This window comes from Prunus mume, linkage group LG2 (genome assembly GCF_029339155.1).
Source record: "Prunus mume cultivar Tortuosa linkage group LG2, ASM2933915v1, whole genome shotgun sequence".
NCBI classification, from domain to species: Eukaryota; Viridiplantae; Streptophyta; class Magnoliopsida; order Rosales; family Rosaceae; genus Prunus; species Prunus mume.
The window spans coordinates 4966959-4988970 of record NC_142699.1 but is presented as its reverse complement, the minus strand read 5'-3'; the positions used below and the strand labels follow the sequence as shown (position 1 = coordinate 4988970).

The following is a 22012-nucleotide window of genomic DNA, read 5'->3' as shown; positions in this document are numbered from 1 at the left end:
TTTAATTTGGTCTCCCATTAGCAATAACATTCTTATTATAGACGATAAATTCTTTCCTAACGCAGATTGAGCTGGCAAGCAAAGCAAACCCACCTGTCTTAGCATTCTAGCTTCATTTTGTTAAGCCATCTTGAAGCTTTGTCTTTTATCTAACTTATTATAGAATTCATATGGCTATATAGATTCTATCTTAAGAAAATACTAAAATCTATGCTACCATCAGTCGTTTATGTATATGTTTACGATTTATTAACATAGATCAATGTATAATTCACATTTGATGAATGATTAGAATGTAATTTTTGACCAAAGAATTAGTTGATTAAAATGTAACTATTCGTCTAAACTTATTAATATATCGTGGTTTTGATTCTTGGATCGCATTGAACAAATTTGACTTACTTAAATAAGATCAAATAATTCAAATATCAATTTGAATTAACATTTTTAGAGGTGACTTCATATCGTTACAGTTAACTAACAAATCAACAGCTATATCACGTGATCAACTAATATGGTCATAAAAATGACGGTTTCTAAGCTGCAAAACTTATGTGAGTTTTCTTCCAATGCTTACTGTGCGTTGGGGATTCTGTGTGTGTTTTGTAGGTTGGGACCATATGGTTGGGAGAAGGGAGGTACATTTCTCATGTCATGTCCTTAATTAATGGATTAAATAAAGTATTAAATTGGGAATCCCAGTCCATGATTCATCTCATGTTTAGTCAAATGCACTCTCAATGTCTCACTGTGGAGATGCCAAACTCCATTTAACAAAATGCCATAGCAACCAACAAAACCTCGCAATTCGCATTGAGATGGAGGAGGAGGACCTCTTTCTTATTTGTGCTCCTCCTAGGACCATTTCTAATCACACTTGTTTATTCAGCCATGTTTTTGTTTCATTTGTCATCACATAATTCCATTTTTAATAATATCTATATGTGACTTCATGTCTTTTGTTTATTAACTACAAGTTGTCTTTCCACTTCAAGTTGTCATAGGAGGGAAATTTTTTATATATATAATGGGGATAACACTGTTTTGTTATCCTCGGCTAATAATACAATGACACATAAAAAAGTTATTCTATATATCATTGCGTTATTAACCGAAAATAACATTTTTGATATCCCGTTGCATGAGAGTTTTCTCCATAAGAGGAGTTGCGACTTGACGAGTAATAAAAGAGAAGGTGCTTGACCAAAAAATAAAAGAAAGGAGAAGGTTGGGAACTGAGAAAAATGTGTTGGATGGAGTAGATCCTAGAATTCATAATACTTTTGATGGGCCTCCAGAAAACTGCAACACAAGATGGCCCAACCCAACCTCTTAATGCTTAGGCTTTTGTATAAGCCCATATCTTGTGAGGGTGGCTGTAATAAAGGCCAAAATATGAAGACGGTAAATTATACCAATGCAATGCAACATGGACACTAAATTTTGTTGTAATGTCTGACCTATAATGTTACGAAGAATGAAACCCTTAGGGCGCAAGAAGGTCCGAAGAGGTCAAAGTAGAAGGGAGAAACAAAGTATAAAGGAAGAACATTCTCCCACAAGTAGGAGGAAGGAATTTCATGCCCAAGTTCGCTAAGGCGTCAACTACAAGTTTAGCTTCCCTAAAAACATGCTGAAAAATGACAGCCTCAACAGTACTCAAAAGGCATATATCTTGAACAATTTTAAATACGTCAAGGAACCGTAACTTTCTTAAGAATGCAGTTAATAATAAACTTGGAGTCACTTTCAACCACAAGCTTCTTCTAGTTGCGGTTAAGGGCATTGGCAAGTGTTAGGAACCTTCATCATTGCTGAGTTGGATTAGTGATGAGCTGGCAGAGTCTGTTTGTTACTTATTTAGTTAAGAAGTTAGTTTCTAACCGAATTGGTTAAGAAGAGCTTTATAGCTATATTAGGCAATGATTGTATCAAGAATGGCATGTTGAGAATATTTTATTGTTTCGATAATTCAATAAATAATACTTGTTACTCTGTGTAATTCTAGGGTTAAGGTTGAAAGGGGTTCAACATTTGGTATCAGACCAGTGCGAATCCTTGTTCCCTTCTCTTGTGTGACCAGGGCAACCTAAGACTATAGGCAACTGTATCTCTACGTTTGAGGTCTCCATGGATTCTCGTATCTCTAAGCTGGAGGCCACCATGGATGCTTTCATGCGTGCTTTTGATTAGAAATTTAGTCAATTGGATACCAAATATGATCAATGGTTTGATCAATTTCGTCGCGATATTTCGACCTGTAGTGATCACGACGTCTCTGGTGACAGTAATCACGAGCCGCATCCTGATTCTATTTTCCCGTTGCAGCGTTCGCCATTGATAAAGATGGAGTTTCCTAGGTTTTGTGATGGTGATGATCCCCTTGGGTAGATTTACAGAGCAGAACACTACTTCGATTATTTCTATGTTCCTGATGCTCAGAAAGTCAAGCTTACTTCCTTCCATATGGAATGTGAAGCTTTACAATGGTTTGGTTTCAATGGATGGACTGTATTCATTGATATCCACGGTGGGAGGATTTTACCAAGGCATTGTGCCAAGAATTCGGGTCTTTCGATTTGGAAGACTGTGCTGAATCTTTTCTCAAGCTGAAGCAAACTGGGTCTCTATGAGATTATATCTTAGAATTCCATCATCTTGCTAGTCGCACTTGTGATATGAATCCATCTATTCTTTGCAGTTGCTTCATTAGAGGTCTAAAGAAGGAATTGCGCCATGATGTTAAGCTATTACGACCTACTTCGGTTCAAGATGCTTGTGATCTTGCTTTACAACTCAATGCTAAGTTTCTTAATTTAAAGCCTACTGTTCCTTTTCGTCATACTCCTCCAATTTCTGTCCATTCTTTTTAGCCTAAGGTGGAATTGCCTGTCAAGAAGCTTACCCCATATGAAATTCAATTTCGTCGGCAACAAAATTTGTGTTTCCACTGTGATGAAAAGTACACTAGAGGCCATGTCTGTTCTAAGAAACAATTACTTCTTATTGATGTTGATTTTGATACTCCTGCTTTGGAAGATGTCGATGAAGAGGTTGACCAAGTACTTCACCAAGTTGAGGTCATTACTTGTGCTTTGTTTGTTACACCAGCTCCCCAGTCTATTAAAACCATGAAGGTACAAGGTTTTATTAAGCATTGCCCTATGATAATTCTGTTAGATTCTGGTAGTTCCCATAATTTCATTGATGCTACTTTAGTCAAGCGATTGGGTTGGCGCCTCGATCCTTTTAACGTCTTTGATGTGATGATCGTGAATGGGGGAAAGCTATCTAGTAAAAGATGTTGCCCTAATGTTTCTCTTAAGATTCAAGAATGTGCATGCACCACATATTTATTTGCAATTCCTTTAAGTGGGTGTGATGTGGTCTTAGGTGCTCAAAAGCTCATTACTCTTGGTCCGATCTTATGGGATTTCAAGAATCATCGAATGGAATTCACTGTGGGAGACCAAAGTTTCTGTCTTTCCAATACTAAGCCTCAGACGAATGATGGCGAATAGATTTTGAGTTTTCAAATGGCTCAATTATTGCAACAGGGCTATTGTGGAGTGGTTCTCCAGTTGTTACAATCAACAATTCCTGCTGAGTCTATTGAGAGCGCTTCTATCTGCAGATCAACAATCTGCATTGCAAGCTGTCTTGTCCCCTTTTGATACCGTTTTTCAAACATTGAGTATTTCGCCTCATTCTCGATTTCAAGACCATCATATTCCATTAATTGAAGGCAGTAAGCCCCCTAGCATGAGGCCTTACAGATATGAGCCTTTCTAGAAAACAGAGATTGGAAAATGTGTCAAGGACAAGGATTTGTTCGCAAGGTTTCCTGATTTCCATCCTTGAGGACAAGGATGTTTTGCAGAGTAGGGTGATGTTAGGAACCTTCATCATTGCTGAGCTGGATTAGTGATGAGCTGGCATAGTAAGTTTGTGAATTGTTTAGTTAAGAAGTTAGTTTCTAACCGAATTGGTTAAGAAGAGCTTTACAGCTATATTAGGCAATGATTGTATCAAGAACGGCATGTTGAGAATATTGTAATGTTTCGATAATTTAATAAAGAATACTTGTTACTCTGTGTAATTCTAGGGTTAAGGTTGAAAGAGGTTTAACATCAAGACTATCTCTCAGAATTATGCCCTCGGCTAAAATGATTGTCGAATCTCCAAGCTTATTAGCATCGACAAGTAACACATGACCATCATAATTTCTTGTCACAAAGTTAGTGTTATCTTGATTTTGACCTAGTCGAGTCATGCTAGGGAGATCACATTTTATATATCATCTTGTGTACCACCTTTCTAATATAGGTGGAGGCCACCAATATAATGAGTCTCATTAATGGCGGAGTCAGGATTTTACATTAGAGGGGACCCTTCACAAAATTTTAAAAACTAATTAGAGGGTTCTCGTTTTATTCAGTGGCTCAAGAGCTAATTGGTTAATTAGCTAATACTACATTAACTACTCGTTTTGGTTCACCTCATATATCATTTTATATTAATTAATAATATCTCAATTCAGTATAACCATATAATTGTTTTGAATTTCAAATTTTGAAATGGTTAAAGATTAATCTCATCATCTACACTATTCAGACTCAAAAGAAATACGAAAAAATTTCATAAATCCCAAAGTTAAATAAAAGAGGAAGAGAAAGATTTTTAAACATCATGAGAAAAAACAAGCTACAAGGCAAAGAAACCAATGCAAAAGCCCAAAAGTCAACAAGAACTAAAAGCTACAGTGCGAATTAGATCACCCAGAGAAATCAAATGACCCAAAACACCCAATTCATGTATGCATATATATACATACAAAAGTACACATTTGGAAAAAGTTGAGAGGGGCATGGGTCCACCATGATCCTTAGATGGCTCTGCCACTAAGTCTCACATATATTAGAGAGGTGGTGCACAATTTAGTATATAACCGTGGTCTCCATAGCATAACCCTTATTATAAGTTACAATTGAAAATTATTTGATTAAAATTACGAAAAAACTTATTTGAAAAGGAAGTATATTTGTTTTATTTTGTTGTTGCACTTGGAAGTTGGAACCAGTTACAAGTTACCTGCATTTTTTTTTTTGGATGGAATCAGGCTAATTTGTAATTCATTAGATTTATTTGGTTTTTTATTCTATTTTATAGACATTTGGATAGAAACTTGGGGTTTGGATATGGATATTTAGCTTCGTTTTTTTTTCTCTTCCACAAAAAAATAAAAATAAAATAAACCTCTTTTAAATTACCAGTCGGACATTGTTAGAGCATTTTCACCCATGGCATTTTGTCGTGGCAAAAAGCTCCCTGGACTGGAAAAACCTCTCCACCAATGCATTCTAATCCTGGTAGGACATGGGCTCCACCAAGACTGGACAAGCCATAAGGTAAGATCAGCCCGAAAAGAGACTTTTTTTTATTTAAAAAAATCTGAAAAATTACAAAAAAAAATTCATAATTTTTTTTTTATACATGCCTAACAATTTATTTTGTTATTAATCTCATATATATAAATAAAATCAATCCCATATGAATAATAATTATCCTTGGATTTCCATAGCACCGGATGGAAAAGCACAAAAAAATTACTAAGGCATGCACTATTCACATAAATAGTAACTATCCTTACCTCCTCTTGCCTTTTACCATGACGAATATGTGGAAGTGCTCTTCTGCTTGGCCTAATAGAAATTCAACCAAGAAGGACAATTGCTTGGCTGATGTGATTATGTTATCCCGGGTGAGAGCATCAAGTAAAGCATCCCAAACAGGCTTAATGATGACGCGTAACAGAAATATGATAATTACACACCGACTGCTTCTCCCAAATGGCTTCAACACTCTCCTGCAGAGCCAAAGCCATACGCGCCCTATCCTCCCCCACCACAATACGACGTCGTCTGCCCCTGGTGGGAGCATTCTGCGTGCTCAGCTTGGGCATCTCCAACCTCTTTCCTGCTCTTTCCTTCTCCGCGTTCAAAACGGGCTCTGCACAGTCTCTCGCTCCTCTCTTGAGGTACAACGCCACCAGCCTTCTTCACCTTGTTCTTTCTCTGATTTCAAAAGGTTTTTTTCTTCTTTCTGTGATTTCATTATTTATTGTTTAATCAGAATTTGTGTTGAATTGTGGGTTTTTTAGATCAAGGTTTGGTAGCCAAGCAGCGGCTGTTCACTCTGTGAAAATGGAAGGGAGTAGCACCACTGTACCAAGTATTGTTGTTTATGTGACTGTGCCTAACAAAGAAGCAGGTTGGTGTTCTATGAATACTGGGTTTTCTTTATTTTTCTTTTTGGTTTGTTATCCCTTTGAGAAAGTTATGTGATTGATCGTTATATGGTACTAACTCTTGAGTAAAAAGGATGGGTATGGTTGAATTGTTGTGCAAAGCAAAGTTATGAGGACTTGAGGGTAGTATGCATGATAAATTATTCTATGAGCATTCTGTAACAAATAGGTGAGCTAAATGGCATTTCTAATGATTGGATATTTGCAAATTTGGGGAAAATGGGACAATATCTGCCGCAGGAGGCACAAACAACTGGGGGCACAAAGTGTCATTCAGTAATTTAGTCCTTCACTAGCTGAGAACTTTATTCATCCCATTTCAAGTCATCCTGCTCGCTTTGTGTTGTATGAATTTAGGCCAGAAAAGTTAAACATGGACATATTGTAATGCTTACAAGCAACAAGCACTTAGAGACGTGGAATGTTCTTGTGTTTGAACTTTGTTTTTCCAGAGAGGGTTCTGTAATCAGATTTATGAATAAAGTATTCTTATTCGTTTTCATATCTTATGATATATTTAGTTGAGACTCCAATAATACCAACACATATGGGCTTACAATAGCCTATGTTTGCACCGTACTTGATCAATATTATGAGTTGCACTATTTGCTCATAACTTCTAAACTGCATAACTATTGAGCTTTTTTTTTTACCATTTGGAAAACTGAAGTTGAAACTGCTTTATTTATTATTTATGACATACTATCTTTGTGCAGGAAAGAAGTTAGCTGAAAGCTTGGTCAGAGAAAAACTTGCAGCATGTGTTAACCGAGTACCAGGTATGCGCTTCATCTTAATCCTTTCATTATGCTTGTATATTGCGTGGGCTGCTAAGTTCACAGTTGCTTGTTCCTATGATATTACCGAACCTTTTTGTTAAATAGCAAAACTCAACCAGAAAGTACTGAACACATTTTCCACAACTTGATATTTACTTATGTATGAATAAGTTTTCAGGTCATCACCAACCATCTGACTAGGAACTTCCCCGAAGTTTTGGATCATTTAAGTTGTCCAGATTTTTGCAGCCTGTCAACAGAACGTTGTTCTTATTTCTTACTGAAGTGTTGCAATCTAATCTTTCTAGGATTCATCTAAAACATGGTTGTGGCCCGTAGTTCTTACTGAGATTTGTACCTTATTTATTACTCTTTTTTTCTAGTGTTCAGCTTGGCATATATTACTAGTAGACCATGGACTATGTACTGCTTAACATAAACTGTATCTACTTTGAACTACTATTTGCTTCTTCTTAAAATAGAAATATGTATAATAAGAAAAAGAGTATTTACGTCCTCCCTTCCATTGATATTGTGCTTTAATCTTCAATTGACGATTGAACGTTTGAATTTTCTTATTAATATTATTGCATACAACTTGCATCAAGCTTTTAGTTTCTTGTCCGATTCATGATAAACTCTCTGAATGCAGGCATTGAGTCCGTCTATCAGTGGAATGGAGAGGTATGGATCACAGTCCCCAAGATATCCTGGATTATCACATGATCATAGAGAAGGGTGCATAGAAACCCTTATAACCCTTGCCATTTGGATTATTTACATGTTATTTTGTTGCATTGACATTTGTATATTTGCACAATTCATGAGATATGAAAATATATTGTACTGATTTCACTTTTTAATATCGGTTGATAGGTCCAGACAGATTCCGAGGAACTTCTTATAATCAAGACTAGGCAATCCCTTTTTGAAGCTCTGACAGAGCATGTGAAGGCAAACCATCCATATGAGTAAGCCCAAAGCTTCTTCAGTATAAATTTGACATAACTGATGTACTTCGCTTTTTGGTGAACTTTGCTGTATCAAACTTAGTTGCAAGCTGAAAATGCCAAACAAATAGAAAATGTGGTGGCCACAGTACTCTACGGAATTAATACACAAGATCATATGCCTAATCCCCTCCGTTGGGATTGTTGCCACAAATTGTACCTGGTAGAATCAGATGTTTATGCATTCCCTGATGGCTGAAAATAGAGCTCCACCTTGACATTAAGTACTCACTTCTTTTTCTGATGTTTCCTCATTGATCAGTGTTCCGGAAGTTATTGCGCTACCTATCAACGCCGGCAGTCTCCAGTACCTAGAATGGGTCAAAAACAGCACAAGGGACTGACTTAAAGCTCATTATTAGGGTTCAAGTACATAGAACCATTTGACTGGTTCTTGAAGTGGGCAAGCAGATGGTTTATGTGTTTGTCTGTGTGCAAGTGTGTGTAAATGCGCATCTCAAATAAAGCGAGCTGCATGCCAGCTTCTTAGCTTTATGTATCAGCTTCTTAGTGTTACAGTTGTAATGGGGAATCTTTAATCGCCTTTGGGTTTTCTGTTGGTTACTTTCTAAGATAATGTGCGGACTTATTTTAGTAAAAGCGTACTAGTTGAATATATGCCCCTGTATGGCAGTCTACTTCCTCACAGATTTGTGCCATCTTTCAGAGTGTTTTATTTTAACTATAGGACGGGTATAATCCTTATAAAATGTGGGTGTATTATTCAGCAAATTTCTAACGCACGTACGGTGAAAAATTCGGTCATCACATAAAAATTTGAATTTGTTTATTTAATTTTTGTTATTTGCATTCTTCTTTCATTAGTATGTAAAAAAAACAAGGCATAAACACGTGACGAATATTGAGAAGAGTGGTAAGAATTAGGTTAAAGTGGTGAGTAATAATAATGAGTGGTGATATCCCCACTCCTTTTTCTCCTATTTTATCCACTTACACTCATTTTTTATAACTAAAAAAGGAGTGTAAGTTGATAAAATAGGAGTGGGGAAATCATTGCCCATAATAATTTATGCAGAAAATACTTTTAAAACGTTAATACGTGAATTTGAAATGGGTATTATGTTTGGTACAAATTGCACAAATGGAAATTGGCCGTTAATTGTCCTCCCATGTGATGTGTCATGAGAGATAGAAACGCGTATGAAACATAGGATTGACAAGGGATAAAAGTAATTTCATTAGAAGTTCAGGAAACTAATTGAACAATTATTTGAAAGTAAATAAATTTAGATCCGATTGAAAGAAACTAACCACATGTTCCAAGTTCGTCCTTGCGTCACTACGAGTTACAAGGTTTCTCACCATAGAGAAGTCGTTTTCTCACCACAGAGAAGTCACTATGAGTTACAAGGCTTCTCACCATAGATGAGTTACAAGGTTTCTCACCATAGAAGTCGTTTTCTCACCATAGAGAAGTCACACTGAGTTACAAGGTTTCTCACCATAGAGAAAAGCAAAGTTTCCCACAACACAAAGATTCTAAGTTCGATTCATCCTTCTCGTTGATTAAGAAAAATCTAATTTACAAAGTTTCGATGAATCCCATTAAACAAGTATCAACGAATCCAATGACACTACCATTTTTCTCCTTTGCTATCCTCGATTATCTCAAATGCTATGATGCTATAATCCAAATTCAGAATAAAAATAGCTCAAAAGACAGCTGGTTGCTGCTATCAGATTCTACCCATTCCAAATCACTTAACAAATCAAGAACAAGTTTAGTTTCAATGTTTCGAACAGCATATATTGCATGACCTAATATACAAATTAACACACTTTCTTTCAATCAGCTTCACACAGGCAAATGACATTCAACGCCCACCTCCTCCAAAGGAAGGATAGGAGGACCCTTCAAGCTTTCAATGCTCTCTATGGTTCATCCAACTGGTCCTGCATAAACCCAACATATAATTAGGTCTTGATCAATCAGGTTCTCAGAGAGAGAGAGAGAGAGAGAGAGAGAGTTACCGCATCTGAAGTCCAAAGAGTGAGGTTGTCCCTCAAAAGTTGCATGATCAGAGTGCTGTCCTTGTATGATTCTTCTCCCAAAGTGTCTAGCTCAGCAATAGCTTCCTCAAATGCCTAATTATAATAATAAAAGCAACTTAACTTAAAAAAATGTAAAATCCAAATGGAATGTTTGTAGAAAAAGGCCATTTCAAAGTAAGACATATTGAACCACAACAAGCCTAACATGGCCTCAAAGTGTCAGTCTTTCAAGCTTTAAATGCATGAATGTCAGGAAGGAAGTGATTTCCTTTGGTACTTAATGTGGGGCATGTTTCTCACAGAATATGTTTAATTTCATCATCTACTTAAAGTTAGGACATGTAAGGCAAATCATGAACCACAATTTATATTAATATCCCCTTGAAATTTTAAGCCATCCAAGGATACAATAATTTTGCAATCACATATATAAAGCTAAAGATCAAGGAATTTCAACAAAATGACTTAAATGGATCATATCAAATAAACAACTTCAGCAAGATTTTAACAAGACTGTCAACTTCCAAACATATGTGGAGAGAGGTATTGCTAATAAACAATTGTACCCCCAATAATTCATGTCACTACTGGTACAGCAGGGATGAAAACAATAATTTACAAACAGAATATGATCTTCTTTCGTTTCCGTATATATCTTTTTTCATATTATATTTATGCATATAATATAATTGTAAATTATTAACAGTCCACCGCCAAAACAGATGTGCAAATAGGTATTCAAAATAAATACATACCCAATAATTTATGTAACTTCTAGTGCAGCAGACATGCAAGCAACAAAGTCAAAGAGCAATAATTATCAACACAATACTCGTGGGTGACTTTTGTAAAAATCAAAAAATCAAAACCTATTAAAGTCCCATCCCCACAAAGTCATATGTAAAACAACCCAAATTCAGTTATTATCATGACTTATTGTGACTTGATGCCTAAAAATACACCATACAGAAACCAATTATGACAAATTAAACTTCACCCCATTCACACAGCTAAGCAGATGATTCAAATAAATGGATAAATTGACCTTATACAGAACACTTGAGCAGTGACACAAAACAATATACAAAATTCACTACATTAACTTACCTAATACCTCACATGAGTAATCAAAATTTCAAAGTGATTCAAAGAGAGGGCAAGAAACAATAGAAAGAAAGAAAGAAAACCAATAACTGGAAAATCGTATTAGATTCTAACAAGATGGGATATCGAAAGACACCTGTTTGGCCATGCTGCAAGCTTTATCAGACTGATTGAGAATCTCATAGTAGAACACTGAGAAATTCAGTGCTAGACCCAATCTTATCGGATGCGTTGGTGCAAGATCCGCAAGCGCTACGTCCTTCACAACGAAAATTCAAGCCTCAAAATTTCAGCTTTCAAATTCTAATCAATTCCAATTACCAATCTTTTTAAAAGATTGAAATTGACAAAATTCCACGTTTGGGTTTTACTCGCAAACCCAAAAATGAAAAAGACAAATAAATAAGTGATTAAAATGTCAACGCTGACTGAACGACTGCCTCAAAACTCTAAAACTGTAAAACCCCCAAAAAATAAAGGTGAAAAACCCAGAGATGTTTAAAAGGTCAACACTTTAAAGTACATGAAACGACGTCATCACCTGGGCAGCCTTGTAAGCGAGCATGGTGTCTTCTGCAGCAGCCTTTCTTTCATCAGCAGCCTTGAACTCAGCCATGTAGCGGTGGTAGTCGCCCTTCATCTTCAGGTAGAAGACCTTGGACTCGCTGGACTTGGCGGAGGGCACGAGATTGGAGTCCAAGATCTTCAAGATGCTGGCGCAGACATCAGAGAGCTCGGTCTCGACCTTGGATCTATATTCCTTCACCAGAGCCACGTGCTCCTCGTTCTTGCGACCCTCCTCCTTCTGCTCGATCGACGACACGATGCGCCACGCGGCTCGGAGCGAGCCGATCACGTTCTTGTAAGCCACGGAGAGCAGGTTGCGCTCCTCCACGGTCAGCTCGCCGGCGGGGGTTGCGCCGACGACCAGCTTCTCCATGAACTGGACCATCTCTTCGTAGCGCTCGGCTTGTTCGGCTAGCTTCGCGAGGTACACGTATTGCTCCCTGGTTAGGTTGTCGGGGACCACGGATGCCATTGGAGTGTTTGAGAAAGATCTCTGCGTGTGATGTGTTTGTGGAAATGACCAAGAGAGAAAGAAGGGGGAGGGAGGGGATTATAAGAGAGGGGAAGTGGGGCCCAAGGGACGGGGGTTTAATGGGGGCCGTCGGATTTTGATAGTTGGTGGTGACAGATATGGCTTGAAGAAGGTGGTTTATTGCTAAAATGCCAGTCAGCAGCATTGTCATTGGTTCACTTTACTTTCCTAAAATTAACTTTTATTAATTTAATTTAATTTTGTAAGTTTGTTTAGGGTTTTCGTTGGGAACAATGTCTTTAGCCTTTTCCTAATGCCGTCAATGCCTGCCTTTAAATTTGCCTTGTCACCCCTTTGGAATTTTATTCGAAATGTTTTGGACCCAAGTGGGCCACAGTCTGAAAATGAGGATGAGTTTGCATAAATAAAAATATAATAATAATAATGGTTAAATTTGGTTTGGATTGGATCAAGTGAATAGGATTTGGTTCGATTTTGGGTGAGGAGACAAAAAGAAATGGAGCATTTAAAAAGAAACGCTAAATTAAAAGTGAATACAGAGATCAAGTGTGTGTTGTTAGAATTTTGAATATAGAAATGAAAAAAAATTGATAGAGGTAGTTAGAGAGATAGAGTTTAGATCGTACGCAAAATCAAGCCAATAAAAACATACCACTTGAAAGTACATGCAATATTTAATTAAATATTAAGTCATTGGGATTAGCTCAAGTGTTGTTTTATAATTATAATATGCTCAAAGTTGAATAAATGATTAAAAAAAACAAATTCATGACTTTTTTTATTAAGAGAGACGATAACATACTAAATTCATATACACTACACATGCTAACTTATAACCTTTTTTAGAGAAGCAATTATTCTAAAGCAGTACACGCGGATCCTTCACATAAAAGACATTTTTAATCGAATATGATAAAGATGAAAATGAGCATAGATCGTTTTGATTTGTGACTCTTTAAACTTTGATTTAAAAGATATAGAGATAAAATTCCTCAAAATAGAAAAGAAAAAGATATAGATATAAAATTGGACCAACCAAGTCCGCACGAGTTCAATCAATCAGTTTTCTCTAAATTCAATATGTATCCAAGCGTAGCATATCTTCAATGCATCAATGCACTAATTAAAATAAAATGTCGTGACTTGTCAAATTGGGAGCATCTAGCCCCTCGTCTCATATGGGCAAACTACTTTATATGGAGTCTCCTTCTATTATCTCTATCTAAACATGGAGGAAAGCAAAATAACTGGTTTTACATAGGGACAATAACCAATCATGGCTATTTTTTGAAGATAATTATAACTTATTTAATATTTTAATCAGTGCATTCAATCCTAAAAATGGTCAATTTAGGATATGTTTCTTTGTCATGTTAGGCAGCTGATTAATTATCAAACGCTTATGTAAGAAAAAAACAAACAAAGATTTCCCCAAAAGAAATTCAAGAAAGAAACTGGCCATATGCAGCTTGGGCTTTTTCCTGGGCCTCAAAACCCACAATGCTCATGACCAAACGCTGCGTTTTGATTTTGGTACTCCTTCCTCACTCAGAACGGAAGCAAGCAGCACTCTTCGCCCTGCTGGGACGATCCAGTCCAACTTTACTAGGTTGAAAGTGGTATGAGCTTTAGCTCAAGTTAACAGCTAGATTTTGGCCATAAGGTGATTTTTTTCTGCTACAAGTCAAAGGGTGCTGCTGCAGATCACATTAATTACTGAGGTCAGTTTTCCAGGCACTGCAATGTGTAATCCAAAATTTATGTATTTGTTTGCCTCTTATCATACACATATGAGTTTCCATGAGTATTAAGACATTTGGGTTTTCTTTGTTCTTTCTTTAACTTCATTTTGTGTTGACCTTCGGCTTGATTTCAAGGAACTTTGATCGAAATAAAAAGGAACCCAGTATAGGAATTGAGTTTAGAAACTTTCTTTGCCCACGAAGCATTTCATTTCATTTATCTTTTAAACATTTATGGGGCATGTGATGGGTTGGATTTTCAGAGAGCAGGTTTAAGTATTAGTATTAGGATGTGATAATTAATTTTACTAATTGAGGATGGAGAACCCATATCATGCAATTGTGATGCCCCTATGTTCATGAATTTTTTGTTGCTTTTGTTATATGGCATTCAACTTTTACAGCAATGGTGTATAGTGAACTGTTTTGTGGATTTGATGGATGGTTCAAATGAAACAATTAGTATCTAGGGACCTAGGGTGTTATATGAATAAGACTAAGTTCATTCAAATTGGCGGTCAGGGCAGAAATATAGTAGATATCTGAATCCGTTTGCTTTGTGTTCTCTTTTGGTTGATGACTTTTGTGTGTATAGCCAAGATAATTCCAAGGGTTTCCTCATTAACTCATTTTATGCGTCTTGTGTCTGTTTATGGTATTGTTTGAGACCTACTCAATCTTTTAATCAGAATGTATTTTTCATCCAGGTTAATGACAATTACTCAATTTGCAATCGTTTGGATGAATCTATGTTTATACAGCTTCTGTCTATGGCTGTTATCTTATGTGGTTGTTGTTGTCATTGCCATTATTCTTAACTGTGCCATGGACTGATTTTACAGTATTTCTTTAAAACAGCTCACAGACGTAGGTATTTAAGATCCTCATCTTCTTCAGATGGGAGGGCCCTAGCAAGACAGCAACAGTTTCCATGAATGTTATGAGAGTTAACTTTAGTCAATGCCGGTGGTTCTCATCCTCTCCTTCAACACTCTCAGCATCACTTCCATGGATCTCTCCTCTTCAGTTTACAAAAGTCAACACTCACAAACCAGACCCCCCACCCGAAACCACTACCACCCAGACAGAAACCAGGAGGAAAACCAAGTATATTTCTCACGAATCTACCATCAACCTAATCAAACGTGAGAGAGATCCACAACATGCCCTGGAAATATTTAACATGGTATCGGAACAAAAGGGTTTTAACCACAATAATGCCACTTATGCAACTATCCTCCAGAAGCTTGCTCAGTCCAAGAAGTTCAAGGCTATTGACGCAATTCTTCATCAAATGACCTATGAGACCTGCAAATTCCATGAGGGTATATTCCTTAACCTCATGAAGCATTTTTCAAAATCCTCTATGCATGAAAGAGTGCTTGAAATGTTCTATGCTATCCAGCCAGTAGTTCGTGAAAAGCCATCTCTCAAATGCATCAGTACTTGTCTCAATTTACTGATTGAATCGAATCAGGTTGATTTGGCCCAACAATTTCTCATGCATCTGAAAAAGAATCTTAACTTCAAGCCAAATACATGCATTGTCAACATCTTGGTTAAGCACCATTGCAAGAATGGGGACCTTGAATCTGCCTTTGAGGTTGTGAAGGAAATGAAAAAGTCTAAAATTTCTTACCCTAATTTGGTTACGTACTCAACTCTGTTGGGTGGTCTCTGTAAAAGTGACAGACTCACAGAAGCAATGGAGCTCTTTGAAGAAATGATTTCAAAGGATCAAATATTGCCTGATGCCCTAACTTACAACGTTTTGATTAATGGGTTTTGCCATGGTGGGAAAGTTGATAGGGCTAGGAAGATATTGGAGTTTATGAAGAGCAATGGATGCCAGCCAAATGTATTCAATTACACGGCTCTGATGAATGGTTTCTGTAAGGAGAAAAGATTGCAGGAGGCCAAGGAGATTTTTCATGAAATGACGAGCTTTGGTATAAAGCCTGATACAGTTGGCTACACTGCTTTAATCAATTGCTGCTGTAGGACAGGAAAAATGAATGAAGCTATAGAGTTGCTCAAAGAGATGAAAGAAAGAGAATGCAAAGCTGATACTGTGACTTTCAATGTGATACTTGGAGGGTTGTGTAGAGAAGGTAGAATTGAGGATGCTCTTGAGATGCTGGAGAAACTTCCTTATGAGGGTGTCTATCTGAACAAGGCAAGCTACAGAATTGTGTTGAATTTCTTGTGTCAAAAAGGTGAATTGAACAAAGCGACACAGTTGTTGGGGTTGATGATGGGTAGGGGGTTTGTACCGCATTATGCAACTTCAAATGACTTGCTGGTTCGACTTTCTGAGGCTGGAATGGCAGAAAACGCTGTTATGGCTTTGTCTAGATTAGCGGAGATGGGGTTCAAACCACAGCCTGATTCATGGGCTCTTTTGGTAGAATCTATCTGCAGAGAAAGAAAGCTGCTGTCTGCATTTGAACTGCTTGATGAGTTAGTTGTTATAGAGCAGGATTAAGCCCATAGATGGATTTCAGATGCAACAGAAAGTTTAGATCCTGGCTTAAAAACCCAACGGATGAAGATGCTTATAATAGAAAACAGTTATGGAATTCTGACCTATTTTGTAACTGTGATCTACATCTTCTATTTGGTAAGACGAAATGGATCATATTTTTTGATATTATTCAAGAGACACAGAAGCTTTAAATCCTTCACATGAAAATGGAATTTGAAAGATAGTATCATGCGACAGAATGAAAGAAAATAAATTTTCATTTGAGAAACCCCTTGGATCTTTGTTCAAGCCAGTATTGGAAGGTCGAAGGGAAGCTGTTGAACAAAGAAAGAAGAGAAGAAAGAGGTCTATAAATTGTGCTAGGCCACCTCCATTTGCAAGGGAGCATCAGTAATCAACCTTGTTTCTATAAAATTGTATCATTAACCATTTACATTGTAGTATTCTTTGACATACGTGATGTAAAATCTTTTTGCAGATTATATATGAGATAAAATTGGAAACCCAAAAGCATGTTGCGGGTAGAGAACTCCCCATCATTTTTCGGTTTTAAACACTACTCGACACCTGCGTCCTAATAGAAAGAGGTCTAAGCCGCCAGGCAAAATAACCAGGGACATTCTCTGTAGTTGTGGGGCCATGCCTTCAAGACTTCAAAAACTCATATCTTGGTTGGGTCAGGTGCAAATCTGACTGTTGATATGTTTTGAGCCTCACACGCATCAACGAACAGGAATCGCCCACGATACATCAACGAACAGGAACAGGAATCCCTCACGATTCTCACTCGCATCAACTAACAGGAATCGTCCACGATTAACCATGACTGACCGTAGCATTTTTCTTTAATATTATTCAGGGATTGTATTTCCGTGTTTTGATTGCAATAAATCTACCTGGACTAAAATCCACAGATTACCAGTAGCATAAGAAATCAAAAGAAGAGATCAAAAGGCAAAACCTGAAGAGCCATTAAAAAAATATAAACAATCTACCATGTGCGCTCACATGCCACCCACAACCAATTTTAGTACCCAATAAGAGAAAAAGGATTGTGTTATGTTCGACCATTGAACAATTCATAGTTATTAGTTAATGGATAAGCATAGGGGCAAGAAGATTATACAAATATAACTCGACAAGAATAGTAACGTGGGCAGGCATGAGACATCACAACAAAACGATAGTGATATCCCCATTTTCTATTTTATACATGAGCACATGATAATAGTAACCCCAGAATACAACCAAACCAACCCACCAGTCCTTGTCCCCAACTATGCCAGTGTCACCAATAATGTGCCTTGCATGCCGTAAGGTTTTTACGTCCACGCCAAAAAGGATATCTATGCATGTGTTGTCTCACCAAATTGAATGCCTTATCCCAAGGCCATTGCATGTCAATATAAGACCTTTGTAGCGATTAAGATACTCCTGCAGACAAAGAAGTAAAAGTTGCAAGGCAAGCAAGCCACAAAAGGGAAATGTAGAAGCAGAAAAAGAAACATATCTGATAGCAAAGAAAGAGGAGGATACTTACAGTTACATTGTAATCATAGACATAAAGCATCCCTTGCTTGTCATATTCTCTTCTCTTCACTGGATCACTCAAAACTGTTTAAGAAAATCAAAACTTTTGGTTAGATTCAAATCATTTGCTACACATTTCATTACAGTTATATTATAAAAGAGAAACAAATGCATACATATACATGGAAAATTATAAAGGATGAAGGCCAAACTGGCTCAAATAAGTTTAATCTCAATTGGTTTAGTTACAAAAGTCTTTTTCTGCCATTACATATTCTCTCATATATCCAGTACTTAACTCCATATAATTTTTTAAGGGGGGGAAAAAACCATACGATTTTAGGTCTCTCATTGTGAGGATACAGTTTTCAATTCCCACTAGTTAGCTCCTAATATAATTATTAGTCGTAAGTGGCAATTAGTCATAAGTGGCAATTAGTCAGGTGGCTCAAATGGCCACTAGTACTCAAATCTCACAGTGCTTTTATATATTAATCAATGTTATGTCAAGATAAATGAGTTACACATCTAAAATCACATTTCACACAATTATAGCAGAGACTGGATAACATAATTACCCAACACAGTTGATATTCCAGGGTTACTATTATCACACAACTAGTCTATCAAAATGGAAAATGATATAATTTTAAAGTTTTCTTGGAGAATTATATAATATTAAAGTTTTCTAAAGCCATTAAAATATGAGACATGCATCTATTGAGTATTTGGCATTGTCCATATAATACCCCAAGACTGCATTTGTGTATGAGGAATATATCCAGGGAACCAATCGAAGTGATTATTGCCTCAAACATGCTTGTTTTGCAAATCCAGCTTATCTTAGGTGTGATAGCCACAAATTAGGGGTGCAGAAAGCCAAACTATATGCTCCGAGTCCTATCTGATCTAATATTTTGGGGAGCCAATAAAGATCTAAATAAGCAGCTAAAAACCAAAGATATCAATACAAAAGAAAGGCCATTCGGAAACAGATAAAGCCCAAAATCAAGTAGTTTCATTGAGATGTTACCTTTGTGAAGCATGCCTTCCGAAGGTTAACAAACACATAGTCAACAGGAAACTCATATCTAAGAATAATAATTCTAGATAGCTCTTCATCCAGTTGGGAAAGTTAAATGGATGAAACATATTGACCATGAGAGATGATGCCCACATTACTTATAAGGATTCTCAAGAACAAAAATGAGCAAGCTGGAAAAATCAATTCTGCAAATATTTACTTTCCCCACTATATTCTTTTCCAATCCTGTCTAACTATTCCCTCACATTGTGCATGATACATTTGGTAATAAAGTAATGACGCATCAAGTCATTGTTGCACATAGATGTTCTCCATGAAGCAACTCTTGAATTATTATCAACATATGGTTCAAAATCTACTTCAATACTGCCTTAGTCATAATAGGTTGGTGAGCCATTAAAAATTGCTGACATGCCAATTTCTTTAATGAAATTTGGTTTGAATCAGCTACAGCATGAACTAGACGAGCCACAAAATGTACAACTCTAAAATGAAATTCTCATCATTAGAACCATAGAAGGTGCCAAAAATTTGACCTTGAAGTGCTCGTTGAAAGTGTACCAAATTCAGAAGCACATTCTATACCAACCTCGAGCCACCTTCCTCACACTCTTATCTGGCAAAGAGAGGAACACAAGGTTCCCAAATACTACAGCTGGTTCATTAAACCCTATCTGACAAGTTGACAGTCAAACTGCAAAGCCCTAAAGACGTACAAAAATAATGAACAAAGGATTGAAACACGCTAAATGGGTAGGATGATTCAGTGGTGAGTGGTGACACCTAAATGTTGCACTAGAGTCCACTAACAATACACCAGCAACAGCTACCTAAGTGGTCGACTGTTAGGTAGCTGTAGCAAACCACCATACGAGATTTTTAAACCCCACAAACGTCTTCACCAACATATACTCTTGTAAATTTTTTTAACCATGAACACCACCACTTCCTAGCCCGAAAATTATTAAACCCCACAAAGCCATATCTAATAACGCAGTCTCTGATTACTACCCAAATCAAGACATATGCTCCCCAATTAGCACACAAATAACTCATGTCAAATAGGATGTTCTAAGCTCAAATTTTTGCACCAAACCCGGGCTTCTTTTTCTGACAACCTAAAAATTCTAACCAACCAAGCAAAGCTCAAAAGTATAATCAAAATGCAAAAGGGTAAGAAAGTGAGTGAGTTACCTTGATATGCCTCGTTTATCTCTTGAAACCTGGTGGTGGCACTGTCCTGGTCTTTTTGCTTATCCGGATGCCATTTCTGCAGGCAGAGAGCAAAAAGAAGCAAACTTTAAAGCATTGCAAAGTAGTAACAAACAAAAATAAATAAAAACAAAAAAAATTTATGAAAGAGAAAAAGCACAAACCAAGGCGAGGCGGATGTAGTTGGAGCGAATGGCGTCGTCGTTGGCATCATAATCCACTTCCAATATCTTATAGTAATCCTAAATATCCATGTAAAATAGAAAATTAAAAGCTGCCCAATTGAAACTAAAAATTTCATAAAAGACAAAAAAAAATAATAATAAGAACCCTAATTTTGCGGTAAATAAATTAATTAAAAAGAAAGAGGAGAAACCTTGGGCTTGGAAAGGTCGGAGAAGAAATCGAAATTCAAGTGGGAATCCGGGTCCGGTTGTTGCTGTTGTTCGGTGTGGGAGAAATTGGCGTCGTCCCACTCGTCCCACATCATGCTGGTTGTCGGTGGCGGTGGGTTTGGGAGATGCGCAAATGGGAATTTTGGAAGATTTGGTGTTGTGGGGATATAATATGCTGAGCCTGAGGTGGTCTTGCTGTCTTCTATCTCTCTGTTTATCGCGAGAGCTGATGCGTCTCTGAATAAATTTGTAAAAAGTAAGTAAAGTTTTTTTTGATCTGTTTATTTATGCATTGCTCCATTTTTTAAAATTATATCTTTATTCAAAACTCATTGTATTGACCCAAACAATGAGCACAAGAACAGTCAAATTCATCAAATATATTTGGTTTCTATAAATTTACAGAGAGTTGGATGTTTAGATTATCTAATAAAAAGGTATATGTGGGTTACGTCAGTTAGCTATGACAATGAGTCTGGTCTCGTGCATTAGTGTTTGATTTCCTCCTTATAAATTAGAGTAATTTAGATCATCACTCGTATTAAGAACATTTTTAATTTAAAGATAATTTAGTTTTTTCTTGAGTTGGAAAATGATAATTGGTCGTTCATAGTGCCTTCTTTCTAACTAATCCTATATTTTGTGTGATGATAAAAGCTAAACCCTATATTTTCTGACTAAAAATAACCACATTTATCCGGAATTTATAAGAAATATCCTTTTAACTTTTAAGTAGTAGAAATCTTTTTTGTTAAGCTATTTTCCTTCTTTTGGTTATATTTTTTTGTCAAACTTGAACCAGATATATTAGGAGGAAATAAGAAACTTGATCCACAACAAAATAAAAAATCTGATGTTTGGTAAATCACAGAGCCCACATTGCATACCGGACCCACGGCCCGGATCCAATGCTGCAACCTTGACCGGAAACAAGGTCATAGTTTTATATTGGATGCCATGATCATGAAAAATAAATAAGGAAAAAGGCCGAAGACATATGTCGAATTGTCTTGCATTTTCTTTTGGGTTGAACCCATGAGCTGCTCAACCAACACAATTGCTCCCATTAATTGACATTTTACTGCTGGGAATTTTTTAAAAAATTATCGTTAAGTATGATGTAAAATTGAAGAAATGTGATTATCCAAGTTTGAAATCATGCATCTTTTAAAGTGAACAAATGCATTACTTGAGTCACATATTTTGAATATTCTAGTTATCGGCGCAATCGAATTACTTGTACACTTTTATATACAGACACACAATGCACTAATGCTAGAGACATGAACATAACTATAATTATAAGATTGAGGGATCGAAATGTAATTAT

General features: G+C 36.7%; 4 protein-coding genes and 1 pseudogene across 4 annotated transcripts; 3 read left to right on the top strand and 2 right to left on the bottom strand.

The window, feature by feature from the left end:
* The first annotated feature begins 2218 nt into the window (after positions 1–2218).
* On the top strand, positions 2219–3521 carry LOC148919470 (uncharacterized; annotated as a pseudogene).
* A 2313-nt stretch (positions 3522–5834) lies between these two features.
* CUTA (Nitrogen regulatory PII-like, alpha/beta) lies at positions 5835–8744 on the top strand. Its single transcript, XM_008221167.3, has 6 exons — positions 5835–6037; positions 6161–6270; positions 7024–7086; positions 7739–7770; positions 7963–8057; positions 8359–8744. Exons 1-6 carry the CDS (start codon positions 5850–5852, stop codon positions 8438–8440), a joined length of 570 nt encoding a protein of 189 aa, XP_008219389.1. The 5' UTR covers positions 5835–5849; the 3' UTR covers positions 8441–8744.
* Positions 8745–9765: 1021 nt separating this feature from the next.
* On the bottom strand, positions 9766–12315 carry LOC103319610 (14-3-3-like protein G-BOX factor 14 kappa). The gene is made up of 4 exons (XM_008221168.2): positions 11755–12315; positions 11350–11472; positions 10089–10202; positions 9766–10010 (listed from the first exon to the last, which is right to left on the bottom strand). Exons 1-4 carry the CDS (start codon positions 12250–12252, stop codon positions 9990–9992), a joined length of 756 nt encoding a protein of 251 aa, XP_008219390.1. The 5' UTR covers positions 12253–12315; the 3' UTR covers positions 9766–9989.
* A 1519-nt stretch (positions 12316–13834) lies between these two features.
* On the top strand, positions 13835–17010 carry LOC103319611 (Pentatricopeptide repeat (PPR) superfamily protein). Its single transcript, XM_008221169.2, has 2 exons — positions 13835–13994; positions 14874–17010. The coding sequence occupies exon 2, from the start codon at positions 14947–14949 to the stop codon at positions 16498–16500; it is 1554 nt and encodes a 517-aa protein (XP_008219391.1). The 5' UTR covers positions 13835–13994; positions 14874–14946; the 3' UTR covers positions 16501–17010.
* A 528-nt stretch (positions 17011–17538) lies between these two features.
* Positions 17539–20912, bottom strand: LOC103319612 (Chaperone DnaJ-domain superfamily protein). Its single transcript, XM_008221170.3, has 5 exons — positions 20664–20912; positions 20452–20529; positions 20270–20345; positions 18041–18114; positions 17539–17934 (listed from the first exon to the last, which is right to left on the bottom strand). Exons 1-5 carry the CDS (start codon positions 20775–20777, stop codon positions 17863–17865), a joined length of 414 nt encoding a protein of 137 aa, XP_008219392.1. The 5' UTR covers positions 20778–20912; the 3' UTR covers positions 17539–17862.
* Positions 20913–22012: the final 1100 nt, after the last annotated feature.